Below are 20,072 nucleotides of genomic sequence, written 5' to 3' on the forward strand. Positions count from 1 at the left end.
TTTATTTCTCAGTAATAGGATTAGGTGCATAAATCCTGATAATTCAGTATTAATACATGCCAGGACTGCTATCCTAGTTCTTGCTAGTATCAGCAAGATATTAATGGACCACAATCTACATGACGAAATCTTAAGTGGAAAGCAAAAAAATTAAGAAGTTGTACAGCAAGGACTCTAACACTTAATTTAATCATCATTTAATATTATATCTGGATAAAGAAAAAGAAATGCTGATCAAGACTGTATAGTACTTACTAAAAAGAATACAAAAGCAATAAACATCTTTCAGGTTTATAAAATAAATATTGTAGGTTTCTTTGAAAATAAAATGATTACTAAGTTCAAATGCACATGAAATTCTGAGGAATAAGATACACATTCTTATTTGATATCTCTAACCTAACTTCCAGTTTCTAATATCTAATATCCAGTTCTCCAACCCAACTTCCAACTCCAATATCTAATATCTAATATCCAATTCTCCAACCCAACGTCCAGTTTCTAATATCAACTGTACTTTTCAATGATTGAGCATCTTTCTTAACCTAACCTCCTTAACCTATTTTTTTCCTTCTAAAAACCTAAGTCACACTGATAAAGTTAAGGGAAACTTCTGGAAAAGCAATTCCAAAATGTTTTGGTGAGGTAAATTTATAATAAAATATTATTTCATTCATATGAAACCTCTGTAATTTATATTCCACATAAAAATTACTTAATGATGATCAAACAGCAATATGTAGTTCTTTCACTGGCTAAAAGTTAAAAATAAAAAACACTATATCAAGCACATTTCTTTAACATATTCTATATAATCCCAAGTCAATTAACAAACACATAGAAATTATAAGACCTTCACTGCTAAAATACTTTGGAGATTATATTTTTGTTTCGACTTGGTAATTGTATGAAGAGACTTAACTACATCATAGCTAGAAGTGAGTCTTAACACAAGGCTCCCAATTTTTCTAGCACACTTTTAACCACAAGTCAAAAGAACTGTGAGGTTAAATTCTTAACACTGTAGAAACAGACTACTCAAAAAAAGTCCCAAGAGTCATAAAACATGAACTATTATGAATATTTTTTAAAAGAATACTTACGACTACTTCCAAGTTCTTCAAACAGGAATTTCACTTTTTCCCACTCTGTAGAATTTTTATTATTAGGAACATTCAGAGGAACAAAAGCACTACAAAAAAGAAAATAAATCTGGTTAATGGCTGTAAAGATAAAAATTTAAATAAAAGGAAATGGTCTAAAACTCAATTCCTTTTTTTTTTTTTAAGATTTTATTGATTTATTTAAGAGAGAGAACAAGAGAGCACAAGCAGGGGAAGTGGCAGAGGGAAAGAGAGAAGCAGGCTCCCTGCTAAGCAAGAAGCTGATGAGGAGCTCAATCCTAGGACCCTGGGATCATGAGAGAAAGAAAAGGGAAGGAAGAAAGTAGATATTACTTTACTTATCTAGTCAGAAACAAGATTAAAGTAAAACGCTGGGTATCCCTTAAATTGTGTATGTGGAGAATCAAACAAATACAAGAAATAACTCTAATACTACCTCCTTTCTAACCTAATTTTAATTGTAAACAAAGCACAAAGATCTATCCTCTTTTGTAAAGAGGAAATACTAAATGAGTTCAACAATAAGTTGAACAGTATCTAATAATGTGTGCAAGTAAAATGAAGTAATCATTCTATTTTTTTTTTAAACCTTTACTCCTTGGTACTACTGATACTTATTATTCTTACAAAAAAATAAATGGTCAGAGCACGTCAGGAGGTTATTTAAATTTCTAACTATTTGCACTGATGTGCATTTACTACACTCTTAATCTTGGAGACTTATTTCACACCACTTTCAGAAAGAAAAGTGATTACTCACACAGAGAGCAATAAATGCAAAAAGTTCATCATTGCTCTGGTCATAAGATTAAAAAATAAAAGCAGTAAAGTGGAATCAAAAAAAAAACAAAACAAAAAAACTCTTGCAAATTATACTTCTATAATGATATTAACATATTTATCTGCATTTGAACAAATGTATAAACCAAGCAAGTAAAAACTACCTATATAATATTCCTCTATTTCATTTGGATGGAGTTTTTTTCCCGATATATGTATTTTCTGAAAAGTTTATTTTGAATTTGTTAGTTGGGAATGACCAACTCTGTAAGTATGGGAAAAACTTCTAAGTTGTATATAATATCACCAAGAACTTTCTATGACAAAAAAAAAATTTTTTTTTAAGGTCATATGGCCCAAACATTGGCCCAAACCCCAAAGCAGGTTCTCCTCAATTAGGAGAATCCCGTCACCAGGTTGTATAATCTAAGAAACAGATGTGAAATATTTTCATATAAACTAAGAGAAACATGTGTAGGCTGAATTCAAGAGTTAAAACTAAATTCATCTATACATCCTGAACAATAATATTCAAAACATTTCACAACCAATTTGGCAAAAGCACAAAGTAATCAACAGACACACGGGCCTTAATTCTGGAAGACCCTGCTGAACCAGGCTTTACCCTTTAAACAGGCCTAGGATGGAGTAAGAAGACTCAGGAAGGCTGAGCAGCAGCTGACTGATATGCAAGCATTTCAACCTCTTAACAACCCGAAGGGGCAAACTAATGTTCACTGGCCAAATGTCAGCCTGTAGACAAAGATCTATAAAGAGAAAGGAATACCTCCCAACAGATGCAAAGGCAACTAAAACTAAAGTCAGATGTGTCTTGAATACAGATACATCAATTTTGATGAGGAGGCAGCATTTAATAAGTTTATCAACCATTTACTAAATGATGATGATAGTAAAGTAACCAGGAGTAAGAGTATAATGAGATTTATGTGGTAGAAAGTACAGATATTTTCTTAATCTCAATCTCTCTCAAAATAAAAATGCATAAGGAGAACCTTAGCTTCCAAAAACACCCATACTAGATCAAGATAAGACCTGGAGCCTCAAAAGGTTATAAATTTCTCTTACAATCTTAAAAACAGTAAAACTGAAAACCCACTCAGTAAAAATACTTTATACCCAATCTGACTCGCTGTTATTAGTTTAATACAGATTCTCTTTTACGGAAAAGATAAAGGAAAGGCTAACGAATTTCAGTAGCTATGAAACTGAAATGATAAATTCAGTAGAATAGAAAATATGATTTTCACATCTTACACCCAATCACCAGTCATATTTATCTTCCAAATAGCTTATCAGTTTCTTTTCCTCTCTGCTCTCTTTGTAGCTACTCTAGTTCAGACCCTCATCTGTCACCTGAACTATTACAATGATTACATGATTAGTCTTCCCATCTACCATTTATATTTCAATTCTCCAACCCAACTTGCAACTGCCCCTTTCAAATGCATCCTTCATGGTACTGTAACTCTTAGATAAATTCATATATAATTACTTTCATGCATTCACACACACACAAATGCATACACATCTTCACTGTCTTTCAATTGTTCAGCAGGATAAAACTCAAAATTTCTTAAATGTTGTTTATGAGACCCAGTCTACCTACCTGGCTAATCATAGCCTGTCCCCTACCTACACAAACACCTGAAACATCACATCATACTTTTTTTTTTTTTTGTACGGAGGAGGGTGAGAGTTAAAATTCACATTATATGTAGGGTGCCTGGGTGGCTCAGTCAGTTGATGCATCTGACTCTTGATTTTGGCTCGGGTCATGATCTCAGGGTCATGAGATTAAGCCCTGCATCCAGCTCAGCACTGAGTGAGGAGCTTGCTTGGAATTCTCTCTCTCTCTCCCTCCTTTGGCCCCTCCCCTGCCCTCTTGCACACTCTCTCTCTCTCTCTCTCCCCAGTCAAAAAAAAAAAAAAAAAATAGGGGCGCCTGGGTGGCTCAGTCGGTTAAGTATCTGCCTTGGGCTCAGGTCATAACCCCAGGGTCCAGCTCCCAGCCCCACGATGGGCTCTCTGCTCAGCGGGGAGCCTGCCTCTCCCTCTCCCTCCTGCTCTGCCTACTTGTGCTCTCTCTCTCAGATAAAGAATCTGTTTCTTGGTTTCTCTCTCTTTTTTAAAAAAAATTCACATTATATGTTTTATATCATTCTTCAAATATTCCATGTTAACTGCAGCCTCGCAAGTTACCATAATGTTATGGACTCAACTCGTCCCTCTAAAATTTGTATGTTGAAGTCCTAACCACCAGTGTGATGATATTTGGATACTGGGCCTTCCAGGAGGTAATTATGGTCAAATGAGGTCCTAAGGGTAAGGCTCTAATCCAATAGGATTGGTGTCCTTATAAGAAGAGGAAGAGATACTAGACAGTTCTCTCTCCCTGCTAGCAGAGAATAAAATAAAGGCCATGTGAGGAGACAGTGAAAAAGCAGCCATTTATAAGCCAAGTATCTTCAGCAGAAACCAAATTTACTGAAACCTTGATCACGAACTTGTAGCCTCCAGAACTGTAGAACTGTGAGAAAAGAAATGTGCACTGTTTAAGCTACCCAGTCTGTGCTATTTTGTTATGGCAGCCCAAGTAGATTGATACAGATTTTGGTACCGTTAAGTGGACTGCTACTGTAACAAATACCTAAATATGTGGCTGTCTCTTTGAAACTCAGTAATGAGCAGAGGCTGCAAGGGTTTTAAGATGCAAGCCAGAAAAAGCCTAGGCTGCCTTGAAAGTGAAAAGAAAGGAAGGAAGGAAGGCAGGCCCCAAATGGAGTCACCTGTGCTAAGCCCCACCAAGATTTAATACCTAACCTCAGAGCAATTTCAGCCTCTCCCAGGAGTAGAATTTTAAACCAATCAGTCTGGAATTTCCTAGTAAGGTAATCTGCCTGATAAAAACCCCCTGCTTTGGGCACGTGGGTGGCTCAGTCATTAAGCCTCTGCCTTCAGCTCAGATCATGATCCCAGGGTCCTGGGATTGAGCCCCACATCGGGCTCCCTGCTCCGCGGGAAGCCTGCTTCTCCCTCTCCCACTCCCCATGCTTGTGTTCCCTCTCTCACTGTGTCTCTCTCTGTCAAATAAATAAATAAAATCTTAAAAAAAAAAAAAGCAGCTAGTTCAGTTCTCATCTTGAATAATCAGACAATTGCTTAAAAAGAAAAAAAAACCCTGCTGTGCCCTCAGGGAAGGTGACCTTGCTTGAAACAATTCCCTCTTTGAACTTCCTTATCTCACCTCCTTCTACTTATAAAAATCTTCCATTTTGCATAACTCCTTAGAGCTCCTTTCTACTTGCTAGATGGGATGCTGCCCAACTCACAAACTGCTGAATAAAGCCAACTAGATCTTCAGATTTACTCGTTTGAATTTTGTATTTTAACAAAGAGACTATTGATAAAAATGTGGATGTTAAAGGCAAGAGGGAGGACTCAAAAAGAAGAGTTACAGAGAAAGCCTCTGTTGTCTCAGAGAAGACATATATCATCATGAATAGAATGGTGGTAGAAGTATGGACACTGAAGGTCATTCTGGTGAAATCTCAGCTAGAAATAAAGAACATGTTATTGGAAACTAAAAGAAGATAACTTGTAATACAGTGGTAAGGACTTTGGCTGAACTGTTTGTGTTTCTGTGGAAGGCAGAACTTTTTAAAAGATGAAATTGGGTATTTAGCTGAGGAGGATTCTAAGCAAAGTGTTGAAGGAGCAGGATGGTTTCTCCTTACTGTTTACAGTAAAATGTGAAAGGAAAGAGGTAAGGTGAAGGAACTACTCCATCTGTATTGTAAAAGAATGACGAAGCCTGTGTTAAGAGTGTGGCTGAACAACCATCTGATAAGGAGAGGAGTAAGGGTGGAAACCATGGGTTTAATCAACATCTCAGCAGAAGCCAGGAATAGTGGTAGGATGATACTAACAGGGACACTGCCAATTTGAAATAAAGGGAACAGAGATGGGACAAAATAAGGTAGGCTATGAGATTTTTGGGATTCTACAGGACAGGATGACAGAATTACTTAGCTGAGAATATGCTTTATCCTTCAAGAAAAAGTATCCAAAAGCAATTCAGTTATCATCAGGGCTGCCACTCCCACCACAGGCCCAGGGGGCAAGGCTGCTTCCTCCCGGGTTTCCTCAGTTGTGGCCACCAGGCAACTGCTACAAAGAGTCGAGGGAGCAGGACCTAGGCACAGAACCAAGAGGGCAGGGCCACTACCTAGGGCCATGGTGGTGACCCTACCACCTACCCTTCAGTGGGCCTGGAGAGCACAGCATCCAACCAAAGATAATTATTCTTGAGTCTTAAGATCTAATATAATTTGCCTTGCCTTGACTTGCTTGGAACCCATAATCCCTTTTTTTCTTTCCAATTTCTCCCTTTTAGAACAGAAATGTCTGTCTACCCTATTCCTGCCCTACTATTCTATTTTTGAGGCACATAACTTGTCTGGTTTCAATGGTTCACTGCTAAAGAAGAATTCTGACTCAGGATGCATCATATTTCAGGTCTCACCCATACCTGATTTATGTGGTATTTTGATGAGATTTTGGACTCAGAATTGATGCTCAATTAAGACTTTGGGGGCTGCTGGAATGGGATGAATGCATTTGTACATAGTAAGGTCATGAATTTTGGGGGGCCAGAGAACAGAATGTTATGGACTGAATTTGTCCCCACAAAATTTTTATGTTGAAGGCCTAACCCCCAATGTGATGGCATCTGGATATAGAGCCTTTAGGAAGGTCATCAGTTAAATGAGGTGGGACCCTAGTCCGATGGGATTGAGTCGCTTTAGGAAGAACTGACACCAGAGAGCACTCTTTCTCCCAGTGAGAACACACAGGAAAGATAATGTAGGACACAGAAGGCAGTAGCCAGGACGAAAGTTCTCACCAGAAACCAAACTTGCCAACATTCTGACCATGGACTTCTAACCTCTAGAACTGTGAGAAAATAAATGTCTTTTACAGCACTCTAAAAAGATGAATACACTTCACATGCTATTTATCTTTTTTATTTAGTCTGATGACAAATTTCCACTCCTCAAATTTCAATTCAAATATTATTCCTTATTAGGTCTTCCCTGATTCTTCAAGGCAAGGCTAGGAACTTGCTACTCCATCATCAAAACCTAGTATTTATCTCTTATTAGAGCACTTAAATATCATAGACCAAGTTATGTATTTATGTCTCTCCCCACTGTGAACCTTGAGGAAAGAGACAATGACCCTCCACCTTTATCCCCAAGACCTTGCACACTACATAACAAAGTGCTCCAAATATGTTAGCTACATGAATTAGTTAAACCTCAACTACATTTGTACCATAAAATTATCTACTGTTTTAAAAGAAAAACATACATCACTTAACAAAAACTAGGAGTAGGTTACCCTCAAGAAAATTTCAGGCAATTTAGTCAATCAATTAATCTAAATGTATACCTCATTCAAATATGGTAATGAGAAGAACACTACCCTGGGTAACAAAAACATTATTAGTCTTTCATTCACAAATTTCAGGCTTGTGAAATACAGGAGTCCACATACTCTCCCCTCTATCAGTGCCCTCAGCTAATGACCTCAAATATCAGTGAGAAAATAGAGGCCAATCAGAGAAGAATTCTTTCATTTGCACACAAAACCTAAGAACCCACTTGCACATCTTTTCATTTTTATTGCTCTTACAACAACAGAGGAAATACCTGTCCACCTTAATCAAAGCCTCCCACCTGTATGGGTGCCTTCTATGCCATTCCTTCTCACCTATTATCCACCTGAGAGCCAACATCATCAATTCAATTACAAAAGGACCGCAATACTGAGAAAGGCGGGAGGTGGCACGGGGAATAATATTTAGCAATCCTTCAGCTTATCTTTTACATTTTACAAAAGAAAAAACTCATTTTCTCATTGGAGCTAGATATTGCTATTGCAAGAGCAGAGACTAAACTCTGACTTCCCTAATGCCTGATTTGGTGGCTTACTCATCATTTCTTCCTGACTGCCTATAAAACTTACCATGAAATAAACTGAGATTCCAATACTCCCCCACCAAACCTGCTCCTCCTTCAGATTTGCCTATCTAAGTTGATGACAACTTCACCCGTTTCTGTGTAGCAAAGAATCTGGCTTTGCCCAAGAGAGGTGCAACTTTTGCCCACAGTTCTGGCAGGTACTCAATGCCTTTGTTTAGGGCAGGAGCTGACAACATCTTAAGTGGTGAGCCAGAAAGACCAACCATGTGATTTTGGGTGAGAACTTCGGGTCATATGGAGTCCACTGTCCTGGAGGCTGAGATAACTATGTGAGCAATCAATCAATCCAAATTGCCTAAATAACAGTCTCAATAAAAACTCTGTGAGAGAAGTGTTCCTAACTAAGACTTTGCAGTCTGGCCAACTGCAGGTACATTCTCAATTCCTCTTTCTCTCACACCCCACCTATGTATCCTATCAGAATATCCTGCTGGCTCTTTCTCCAAAAGGTCGGCAGAATCAAATCACTACTGCTACCATCATGCCTTGCCTCGGTTACTACAACAGCTTCCTCACAGATCTCATATTTCTACCCTCACCCCCATAAAGTCAAATCTTAAAACACCATCCAGGAATCCTGTTAAAATGTCAGATTATGTCGCTTAATGACAAAAGTCCCTGACAGCTCCCCACCTCTCTCACAATAAATGTCAAAGTCCTAACAATGGCCTATGATATCCTACTCAATCTGGCAGCACTAGTTACCTCTGGCCGTATCTTCAGCTACTCCAGCCTTCATTCGCTCTACTCCAGCCACACTAGTTTCCTCGCTTTGTCTTAAATATGCCAGATAATTTCTTGCCTCAGGACTTTCCATCTGTTGTTTCCTCGGACTGGAATGCTCTTCCCCCCACATATATTCATGGCTCCCTCACTTCCCTCAAATATCTTCTCAAATACCACCTTCTCATCAGTGTCTTCCCTAACATTTCACAACCTCAACACAACCCATTTTTTATTTTCTTTCTCTGCCCCTCTAAACCTCTCTTGAATGCATGCTCCCTGAAGAGGAGTTGTCTTTTCTGGTAACTGCTGTCTCACCAGCACCTTGTACGGTATCTGGAACATACCTAGTACATAATAATATTTGGAAAATAAGTGAATGTTATATTGTTCAAAATGGCTGGTCAAACTGTTGCTTCTTGTTACTAGTGTATTTGCAAGGAAACATTTGCTTAACTTTAGTATATTGCTTCTAAATAAATAAATGTCATCTAAAGAATCTGTTAATACTTTATCAGAATTGTGCAAAATGTAACTCTAAATGAGGACTGAAGATAATACGCCATGAAAAGAACAAATAAATTCACAAATATATCCCCAGACACCTTTTGTCTGGGACACATACTCTGGCTGCTATAAAGATTTGTGGTTTTACTGATGGTTCTCAGCCACATTCTAAATCAGGAGATTACAAACTACATTTATAAATAAAGTTTTATTAGAACTCAGCCATGTCCCTCTGTTTGCATCTTGTCCATGACTACTATCAAGGTACAAGAGAGTTTAGTAGTTGCCACAAAGACCATATGGACCTCTAACTTAAAATATTAACTACCCTTTAAGAAAAGTTTACTGATCTCTCCTCTAGATAATTTAGGTTTCTAAATGAGAGACCTTCACATTAACTAAAGCAAATTCACATAACTGTCTTTCTTAAAAAGCCAAAAGAGAATTAAAAATATACTCAATAGCTAAATAGAAAAACTACTAAAAAAAATTGTCCTTTCAATAAGTACTCTTTTTTCATGACACATAAAGGCAGACAAAGGGTACTGGGAATATGCCTTGATTATAAAGCATTTGTATTCCAAGAAGTCCTAGAACCACAAAAGGTTACTGACCAATTTTATTCCACCACAAATTGTATTCAATAAATGTCATTTTTTTATTTACTGAATTTCTGAGACCAAATTATAAAAAGAACCTTTTAAAAGCTTATTAGCACCTCACATATTTCCTAACCTAAAAAAACAAAAGAATCAAAACCTATTTTAACAAGGAGAAATGTCTTCCATTAACAAGGACAAATGTTTTCCAAAGAGAAAATGTTAAATGTATAAAAAAATATGCAAAACTTTATTGATATTAGTATAAAACCTTAAGGAAGAAGATTTAAGAAAGGAACTCACTGACAAAGATTAATTCAAAAATTTAAAGACTGATGCACCAAATCTGAAAAGATGCACAGAAAGGTTTCATCAAAGAGCTGTTTATAAAAATGGAAAAACTGCAAACATCATAAATGTCCAAGTAATCATCACTAGAAGATTAAATAAACTGTGGTATGCTAAAAGGAAAATGCAAAACAGTCAAAAATTGATGAAACTACATTTACTATTTCTAAAGAGATGCCTACAGTATGTCAGCCAGTAGATTATCAAGAATTCATAAAATAAAATCACATTTCTGTAAAATTATAACATGGAGGGTATATGTATGGGGGAGAGCACTCTGCATGTATCTGGTCACATAAAATGTCTAGGTAGAACAACATATACAAAAAAGGTTAACTGTGGCTATTGCTTGGTGGCAATATAAAAGGTGGTTCATTCTTCTTCTTACATTTTTTTCTAGATTTTTCTAAATGAGCCTTTATTATTATCATGTTATTTCCATTTTCAGGGGCAAAAAAAATCAAGACTTACCCAACTAAAAGAAGAAGTGCACAAATTACAGCAAATCCCAAAGTATACTTGAATGCTGTTTTAATTTGCTGGAAGTCAAGGGAAAAAAGTATACCATTTACTAAGACCTTTAAAATATAAAATATTCTTAAAAAATAAAATATAAAATATTCTTGCTACAGTGGAAGAGTACTTTCACATCAAATGTACATTTATGTGTAAATTTGTGTAAAATTTCCTTGTTGAAAAATAATCTTAAAATTTAAGGAAAAACAATGTAATGCCACATCATAAGTGTTATCTTTGCAAACCATACTAGACTTTAAAAGTCTTTTCAATGATTAGACCTCATGGAAATCAGTATTCAAAAGCATAACCAATTCTTCAGTGGGCATAATCATTAGTAAAATTATCAGAATATTTACTAATATATTCCCCCAAACAGGAAGCAATCAGAATCTATAATACCCCTCCCCCAATTCATTAAAATGGGTTATAATAATAAGTACAATAAATATTCAATATGCATGCATGTGTGTATACATGTACATATTTTATATATAATGTATATATTTATATAAAATAAAAAATATATATATAGAACACATATATAAATATATAAAACATTTATCATTATCTTTGTCCAAAGACAAACACAAAGCTGGATATTCTAAATATGGAAAGAAAAGTTAACCTCAAAAAAAGGTTAAATCAGTAAAAAAACAAAAAAAACCTATTTGTCTCTCAGATTAATGAAGTCTCTAAAAGTCACCTTTTAAAATTTAAATTCATGCTTCATATGACAAATTCTTCACAAAGGAGTTAAGACAATCTTTAGGAAAAAACCTAAAATAAAGGTTGAGGAGGATTTTAAGATCAACCAAAGGGTTGGGAAAGATGAACTTCAGAAGTGAAAAGAGAAAGCATGTATCTCATTCCATTTTTAACATTAAATTCCTAACCACCCACTTTACCTTACATACGTTGGGTTTACAAATACAGAGTTACATAAGTATCTGCAAATAATTAATTTTGACTTTCTTTATAAATATTTAAACATCTTATTTTTTCTCTAATAAACTGTACTGATTACCACTTGGAATCACTTAAAATATTGTTATGTACTTGCTCCTGATCTTATGCAAATACTTTAAGGTTTTAATAAACATGATTAAGAATAATGCTGGCTTTTAAGTGAAAGCTATATATATATATATATTTTTTTGTATTTAAATACAAAACATAAAAAAGGTATAAAACAAATTCCTATAACTCAATAAAAAGACATTCCTTTTATGCTGCTTTTTCCCCTTAAATTAGAAAAAATGTTCAATTTTAGCAAATACCTTTCAACATACAATTTCTTCTTTGACCTATCAAATGACTATATATTAACAGATGTGCCGATTCTAAACTGCCCATGCAGTCTAGAGATAGGCCCAACTCAGTTATACTATATTAATATATTTTTAAGATACCTCTGAATTCAATTTGCTAATATTTCAGTTAAGATTTGTATACCAATATTTAAGTGATGTTGGTCTGAAGTTTTGGACATACATGTATGTTATATTTATCAGAGTTTTATATCAGTGTTATCCTGGATTAGTAAAAATAGTCTGCAAGTGTTCCTTCTTTATGCCCTACGATAGGGGTCAGCAGACTGCCCTGTGGACCACATGTAGCCCACCTCCTATTTTACTGGATCACATCAAGCTCATTAAGTATTATCTCTGGCTACTTTCACAGTACAACAGCAGAGGTGAGTAGCTGAGAGAGAAACTATATGGCCCACAAAGCCTAAAATGTTTACTACCGGGACTTATAGAGAAAAAGTCTGCCAATCCCTGCTCTAGAATTGCTGTCTAAACAACAGTCACAAGTCACATGTGCCTACTGAGCTCTTGAAATATGGCTAGTTCAAACTGACTCTTTGAAGTGATAATACTTGGAATATATTACATTAAATGCAATGTATCATTAAAAATAATTTCAACTGCTCCTTTTTACTTATTTTAATAAGTAGAAAGAAAATTTAAAATTTCACATCTGGCTCACATTGTATTTCTATTAGACAACACTGCTCTAGAATGAATTCAAAGTCCTGTCATTCTTTAAGAAAGGAAATAATCTTTCCTCCTCCCCCTAAAATAAACATACTTACAGTACATTTACTAGTATCATCATCATCCTTTTCTTCATAGTAGAAGTAGACAAAAGGGATCCAGAAAAACACACAGAATAATATAACAGAATATAAGGCTGTGGAAAGAAATAATAAGCTGAGTTCTACTGAATACATATAAACTTAATAACTGTTATATTCAGTTCCATATTCAGCTATACAAAACCACCTATATATATATGTATACTTACGTGTGTGTATATTAACATACAAAATAACTTACCAAATTCACATTTACATACCAAATTCACTCCCCCATCTGATCCCTATACACATAACTCTTTGTTTATATGTAATATCCCAATCAGCCTTTTCTGATCCCTGCCCCAAGAAATCAACAGCACTATTAGATAGATCATAATTCAAGTTAACCATGGGGCAATTTTCAGCAATAATGATAATAATTATGCCTATAGGGGCACCTGGGTGGCTCAGATGGTTAAGCGTCTGCCTTAGGCTTGGGTCATGATCCCAGGGTCCTGGGATCAAGACCCGCGTTGGGCTCCTTGCTCAGCAAGGAGACTGCTTCTCCCCCTCCCTCTGCTTCTCCCCCTGCTCATGTTCTCTCTCTCTGTATCTGTGTCTCGAATGAATAAATAAAAACATTAAAAAAATAAAAATAAACCAATTATGCCTATAACAAGTGTAGCAGCTAATACCTGAGCTCTTACTACATACTCAACACAATGCAAGAACTTCCTGTGAACCAACTCATTTAAATGAACATTAACTTTTGGGGCGACTGTCTGGCTCAGTTAGTTGAGTGACTGACTGGACTTAGCTCAAGTCATGATCTTGGGGTTGTGGGGTCGAGCCCCATGAGGGACTCCATGCCCAGTACGGAGTCTGCTTGTCCTTCTCCCTCTGCTCTTCCCCCTGTTCGTGCACATGCACGCTCACTCGCTCTGACTCTCTCTAAAAGAAATAAAATCGTTAAAAAATAAATCAATGAGCGTTAACTTTTGTATTCCTTCCAACTTAAAATCAAGTGAAGTTAAAACATTTTCCAGTCACTCAAGTTAAAGAAATAGTTATATATACAATACTATCCTTTTGGTACAAATAATTTCCCCAATCTAAGTTTAAAATATGTAGTGTTATAAAACTGATCTTATACAAATCAAGACCAAGAAAAGGTAAGAATGGTAAAAGAGTAAAATCAGATTCAAAGTTAACTGATACGAATTCCTACTTATATGCTTTAAAATAATATTAGAGATACTTTGACCCAGTAGTCAAAATATTTTTTAATTCAATGTATTACTTAAAATTTGAACAGCCAAAGTATATTTAACAATAAAAAAAGAAAACAGAATAAACAACTTTTTGAGGCTTCACAAACCTAAAAAAAGTGCTTTTAAAATCATCTGTGAAGGGGCACCTGGGTGGCTCAGTCAGTTAAGTGACCGACTCTTGATTTCCGCTCAGGTCCTGAGATAGGAGCTCAGGGACCTGAGATGGGAGCCCCACCTTGGGTGTGGAGCCTGCTTAAGATTCTCTCTCTCCCTCTACCCCTCTCATCCTCACCCCAATGCACGTGCTTTCTCCCTCTCTCAAAAAAAATAAATTAAAAAAATTTTTTTAAATAAAAAAAATAAGGGACACCTGTGTGGCTCAGTCGGTTAAGTGTCTGCCTTCAGCTCAGGTCATGATCTCAAGATCCTGGGATTAAGCCCCACATTGGGCTCACTGCTTAGAGTGGAGTCTGCTTCTCCCTCCCCCTCTGTTCCTCGCCCTGCTTGTGCTCCCTCCCCCTCTCTCTCAAATAAATAAAATCTTTAAAAAATAAATAAATTAATAATAATAAAATAAAAATCTCTGAATTTACATTTATTTGCATGTGCCTAAATTCATGGAATTATATAATGTAATTATATAAAACAATCACAGGATAATAGTTATTATACTCCTTTGTAAAAAAAAAAGCATTTGTTAGTAATGTATAACTTCAAATACTTATTCTGTTAGAAGGAATGATTATATAAGTTATAGAATTTTTAAACATGATCTTAATACTTGCTAGTACTATCTCACTTATCTGGAGGCCACTCATGAAACAGCCCCCATGAAATGCAGCATAGCTACAACTCAGCAAACAAAGCCCTACAGAACCAATAGAAAGGTAAAAGGTAATTTTTATTGACCAATCATAAAATAATTGTCAGCAAACTGAATTCTTGCACTACACATATTTAGTGAAATGCATGCAGTCTTTTAATATTATGAGAAACCAATAATGACAGTAAATCTTTAAAGGTAATGAATATTGTGTTCCTATACAAAACACAGAGTACAGTTAACCCCTGAAGTTGGCTAAGGCACTAAGTCCCTGCAGAGGTAAAAATCTACATATAACTTTAGACTCCCCTAAACCTTAACTAACAGCCTACTCTTGACTGGAAGCCTTACCGATAATATACAAAAACAGTTAATTAACATGTATTTTGTAGGTTACATGTATCATATACCATATTCTTTTTTTTTTTTTTTAAAGATTTTATTTATTTATTTGAGAGAGAGAGAGAATGAGAGATAGAAAGCACGAGAGGGAAGAGGGTCAGAGGGAGAAGCAGACTCCCTGCTGAGCAGGAAGCCCGATGCGGGACTCGATCCCGGGACTCCAGGATCATGACCTGAGCTGAAGGCAGTCGCTTAACCAACTGAGCCACCCAGGCGCCCATATACCATATTCTTAAAGTCAGCAAGAGAAAAGAAAATGTTAAGAAAATCATAAGAGAAAATACATTTAGACTATTATATTATAGTATTATAAACCAATATTATACTGAATTTATTAGAAAAAAATCCACATTAAGTGGGCACAACAGTTCAAATTTGTGTTGTTCAAGGGCCAGCAATAGTTAGTATTAATATTTCTAAGTCTAACAGCCAATGGAAATAAACATATATTAAAAAATGTAACCAAAGTAAGTTTTTAAAAATTAAAAGTAAAAGGGACAGGACTATAAATCACTCTAAATACCATTCTAATATTATGATTAAAATGATTAAATAATTTGCATAGAATAGGAGAAACCCTAAATCAGCATAACAGAGTTTAATGAGCTGATAGCCATACCCCAGAAATTTTGACCCAGTAATGTCTGGCTTCACTCTCAGCATGCTGCTTATGTCTACTACCTGATGGCCTAGGCCTTCATCTGGCCAAAGAGCCTATGGCTATTTCATAAACATTCCTGGTATTCAGGAACTTGCGTGATCAATGATCTTGTAAGCTTCAGAGTTAACATCATAGTCAATTAGCAGAACAGGTATAAAAATAATTCCTATAATTCAAAAAATACAAATAATCCATTTTTTAAAGTGGACGAAAGACAGATACTTTACCATAGAAGATATTGGCCGAAGATACAAAATGGCCAAAAAGCACATTCCAAAAGATGCTTATCATCATTAGTCATGAAGATGTAAACTAAACCTACAATGAGATACACATATCCAAAAGAATGGCTAAAATTAAACTGGCAATACCAAGTGTTATCAAGAATGTAGAACAACTGATAGTCCCATACTTTGCTAGAGGCAGTGTAAAGTGGCACAACACTATAGAAAACTGTTTAGTAGTTTCTTACCAAGTTAAATATACAACTACCACAAGCTCCAACAATTCTACTCCTCTGACAATGAAGAGCAGCAACATATGCAAAGGGTTTCTGCCCAAAGAAGCCTGCCTGAGTTACAGAGTCCAGGGCTTTTACTGAGGACTTGTAAAATACGCACATTTGCCTGAGTGACCAGCTGTGATACCAAAACTACTGACCCAAAGCAGGAAAGCAAGTATTGACTAAAAATCATACGTTTTGCACAACTGAACAAGCTGGTACTGCAAGGTTCCATATTCAGCTATACAAAACCACCTTATCAATTAGTAATACAGGGTACATCCAAGGGCTAGGTTCACAGGAGTTAGTCAAGGGTCAGCCACACAACCTGAAAGTATATGGTAAGTGAACAAGCTCAGGTGTCTTGCATTAACTCTTTCTTTTCTTTTCTTTTTAAAGTAGGCTCCACACCCACTGTGGAGCCTAACGCAGGACTTGAATTCACAACCCTCCTGAGATCAAGACCTGAACTGAGATCAAGAGTCCGCCGATGCATGGGGCATCTGGGTGGCTCAGTCCATTAAGCGTCTGCCTTCGGCTCAGGTCATGATCTCAGGGTCCTGGGATCGAGCCCCGCATCCAGCTCTCTGCTCAGTGGGGAGTCTGCTTCTCCCTTTCCCTCTGGCTCCTCTCCCCCACTCATGCTCTCTTTCTCTCTTCTCTCAAATAAATAAATAAAATCTATAAAAAAAAAAAAGTCAGATGCTTAACCGACTAAAAAACCCAGGTGCTCCCTGCATTAACTCTTTCATAACAAAAATGTTCTTAGCAACATTATTCACAGTAGTCAAAAACTGGAAATGATCCAAACGTCCATCAACAGGTGAAAAGATAAGCAAACTAAATGGTATTATATTTATACGAATGACTAGTATACAGCAATAAAAAAGAACAAACCATGGTTACATGAGATGAGGATGAATCGCACAGACCTTATGCTGAATAAAATATGCCCAAACACAGGAGTACATTTTCTACAACTGAACTTCAGGAAGTTCTAGAACTGGCAAAACTAATTTATTACAACACGAGTCAAAAAAAGTGGTTGGGACAGCTACTGACTGTAAAGAGACATGAAGATGTATGGCAACCAAAACTCCCATTATGTTGCTGATAGAAATAACCAGGAAAAGGCAGTTTCTAGCAATCAACACCTGGGGGAAGGAAATGGGGAACACACACAATTCTGAAAAGACTCTATAATATCCCCTCAGCAGTCTATGACTCAAAATAGGTGTAGAACAGGGGCGCCTGGGTGGCTCAGTTGGTTAAGCAACTGCCTTCGGCTCAGGTCATGATCCTGGAGTCCCGGGATCGAGCCCCATATCGGGCTCCCTGCTCGGCAGGGAGTCTGCTTCTCCCTCTGATCCACCCCCCTCTCATGCTCTCTCTCATTCTCTCAAATAAATAAATAAAATTTTAAAAAAAAATCCTTAAAGAGTATAAACTCATTTAAAAAAAAAATACGTGTAGAACAACTGCTCTAAATCTTTGTTTTGCCAACACCACACTCTATAAACTATCCTCTGGAAGATCTCTCCTGCATCTTTATGCGTCTTCTCCCTGCTTCTCCCCCTCTCTCTCTGCCTGCCGCTCCCCCTGCTTGTGCTCTCTTTCTCTCTCTCTCAAATAAATTTTAAAAATCTTTTTAAAAAATGAATAAATAAAGATCTTTTCCTTTAGCCCATAAATGTTAATCTATAAAGAAACGTAAGTTAATTAATTAACATTTTTGTGTTTTGGATCAGTTCTAATGTCCAGTTGGGTTTATATATCTGTAAATGAAAAAAAAAAGTTGCTGTTACCACGATTATGAAACTGAGAAATTGCTTCTTTTACAGCTCTACTTCATATTGATAGCTATTTTCAAAGGAAAATTATTCTTAACCCAAACAGTGATGACACTCTCATATCCTGACATCTTTATAAAGTATGCTTTTACTTGTAAATGTTTTTGTTAAAAGATTGCTACTAGCAGGTGAAAGATAAACAGACTATTTGGTTTAATAGTCCCACTAACATCAAAGAAAACATACTAAGAACAAATTTTAAAACCTCATGTCCACAAAAATTGGCAAAAATTAGACTCATAAAACAAGTTTTTTTAAAACAACTTAGCAAGAACTAGCAAAAACAAGTGGACAGCCATCAACTCTTAAAAGGACATAGACAAAAACTGTGGCAAAGAATATATGATAACTTATGATCTTTTCATATACACAAGCTACCTTTTAAAAACTGTATATCATTACATTATAATGCACATGAAAATTAACTTGGATTAATTAGGCTTTGGGATTTTTAGACACTCTTTATTCCTCTCAACTACTGATGAAAACACCAAGACAAAGAATAACTTGGTCAATATTGTGATAGTATAATTAATCATTACAAAGCTTTTTTTTAAGAGGGTCAAAGTATAAAGATATTCTGGGAATTCTAAAAACCTTCTAAAATTATCCCATTTACCCAGCTGAAGATATTTGGGGTCAAGGCTGCTAGCCGTATAACCAGATACCCATTTTCATTTCAGCTGGCATTCCCCTTTTTGTCCTTCCGCTTTCCTCCTGCTTCCTGCCTGAAATGGATATGTGATAGCTTAAACTCTAGCCATCATTTTGGACTTTGGTGACCTTAAGATGGAAATCATGTACTAAGGATGGAGAGCAGATGAAAACAAAGGAAAACAAAACACAAGTTTAAGATCCTCATGATGCGGGGCACCTGGGTGGCTCAGTCGTTAAGCGTCTGCCTTCGGCTCAGGTCATGGTCCCAGAGTCCTGGGATCGAGCCCCGCATTGGGCTCCCTGTTCGGCGGGAAGCCTGCTTCTCCCTCTCCCACTCCCTCTGCTTGTGTTCCCTCTCTCGCTGTGTCTCTCTCTGTCAAATAAATAAATAAAAAAATCTTAAAAAAAAATTAAAAAAAGATCCTCATGATGCCATAACGCTGCCATCTGAACCCTGGATAGCCCAATTCTAGACTTACTTTAAGTGAGATTTAAAAACCACTATACTGTTTTAGTCAATGTATTTCCAGTCTGTTAATGCCGTCAGGTGTAATTCCTAAAACAGAATCTGATATGAGAAATGGGGGAACCCAAACATTCACTCCTGAACTATCCTGAGCCATTAATGGTCCTGCCTGTGAGCCATGAGTGTAATAGATCTCAATTAACTTTTACCATTGAACATGGTAGCATCATGAGGTGCCACAGAATCTCCTGGGTTCAAGATACAGTTCTTGCCTTCACAGTGTAGCAGCAACTCTATTTCCCTTAATAACCAGCATCAATCACTCCAGCCCACACGGTTAACTATTACTGTGTGTTCGTTCAATAGAATAAGGCAACCAATGGTCAAGTGGAAATAATACCACTAATTCAACAAAACTACTGTTTCATCCTTGCTGGAAGTACTCTCATATGGCTATTAAAAATTCTAACCAGCAGAACTCAGCTACAAGAAACAAGTTTTGTGGTTAGTTCATTAGGACTAAGTGTACAAACTGCCATGCTCACTTCTATCCCTTAGTTATCAGACATGGGTACAAATTATAGGACAAAGAGACCCATGTAATGCTCACTGGTCCACAGCATTCTCTGAAATAAAAAAAATAAACAGGGCCGCCTGGGTGGCTCAGTCGGTTAGCATCTGCCTTTGGCTCAGGT

The 20,072-nt window shown here is 36.4% G+C and overlaps 1 protein-coding gene across 1 annotated transcript in view; it reads right to left on the reverse strand.

Annotated features, from left to right (window-relative positions):
- The window catches only part of LMBRD1 (LMBR1 domain containing 1), a 126,531-nt gene that overhangs the window by 85,277 nt on the left and 21,182 nt on the right, over positions 1-20,072 (reverse strand). Inside the window, exons 4-6 of the mRNA XM_025890619.2 lie at positions 12,761-12,858; positions 10,618-10,685; positions 1,104-1,192 (exon numbers count right to left, since the gene is read on the reverse strand). Coding sequence (XP_025746404.1) covers positions 1,104-1,192; positions 10,618-10,685; positions 12,761-12,858 — 255 coding nt within the window. The remainder of the gene's footprint in view (positions 1-1,103; positions 1,193-10,617; positions 10,686-12,760; positions 12,859-20,072) is intronic.

This window comes from Callorhinus ursinus, unplaced genomic scaffold (genome assembly GCF_003265705.2).
Source record: "Callorhinus ursinus isolate GAN/ISIS: 27379988/994484 unplaced genomic scaffold, GSC_fseal_2.0 scaffold22, whole genome shotgun sequence".
Classification (NCBI taxonomy): Eukaryota; Metazoa; Chordata; class Mammalia; order Carnivora; family Otariidae; genus Callorhinus; species Callorhinus ursinus.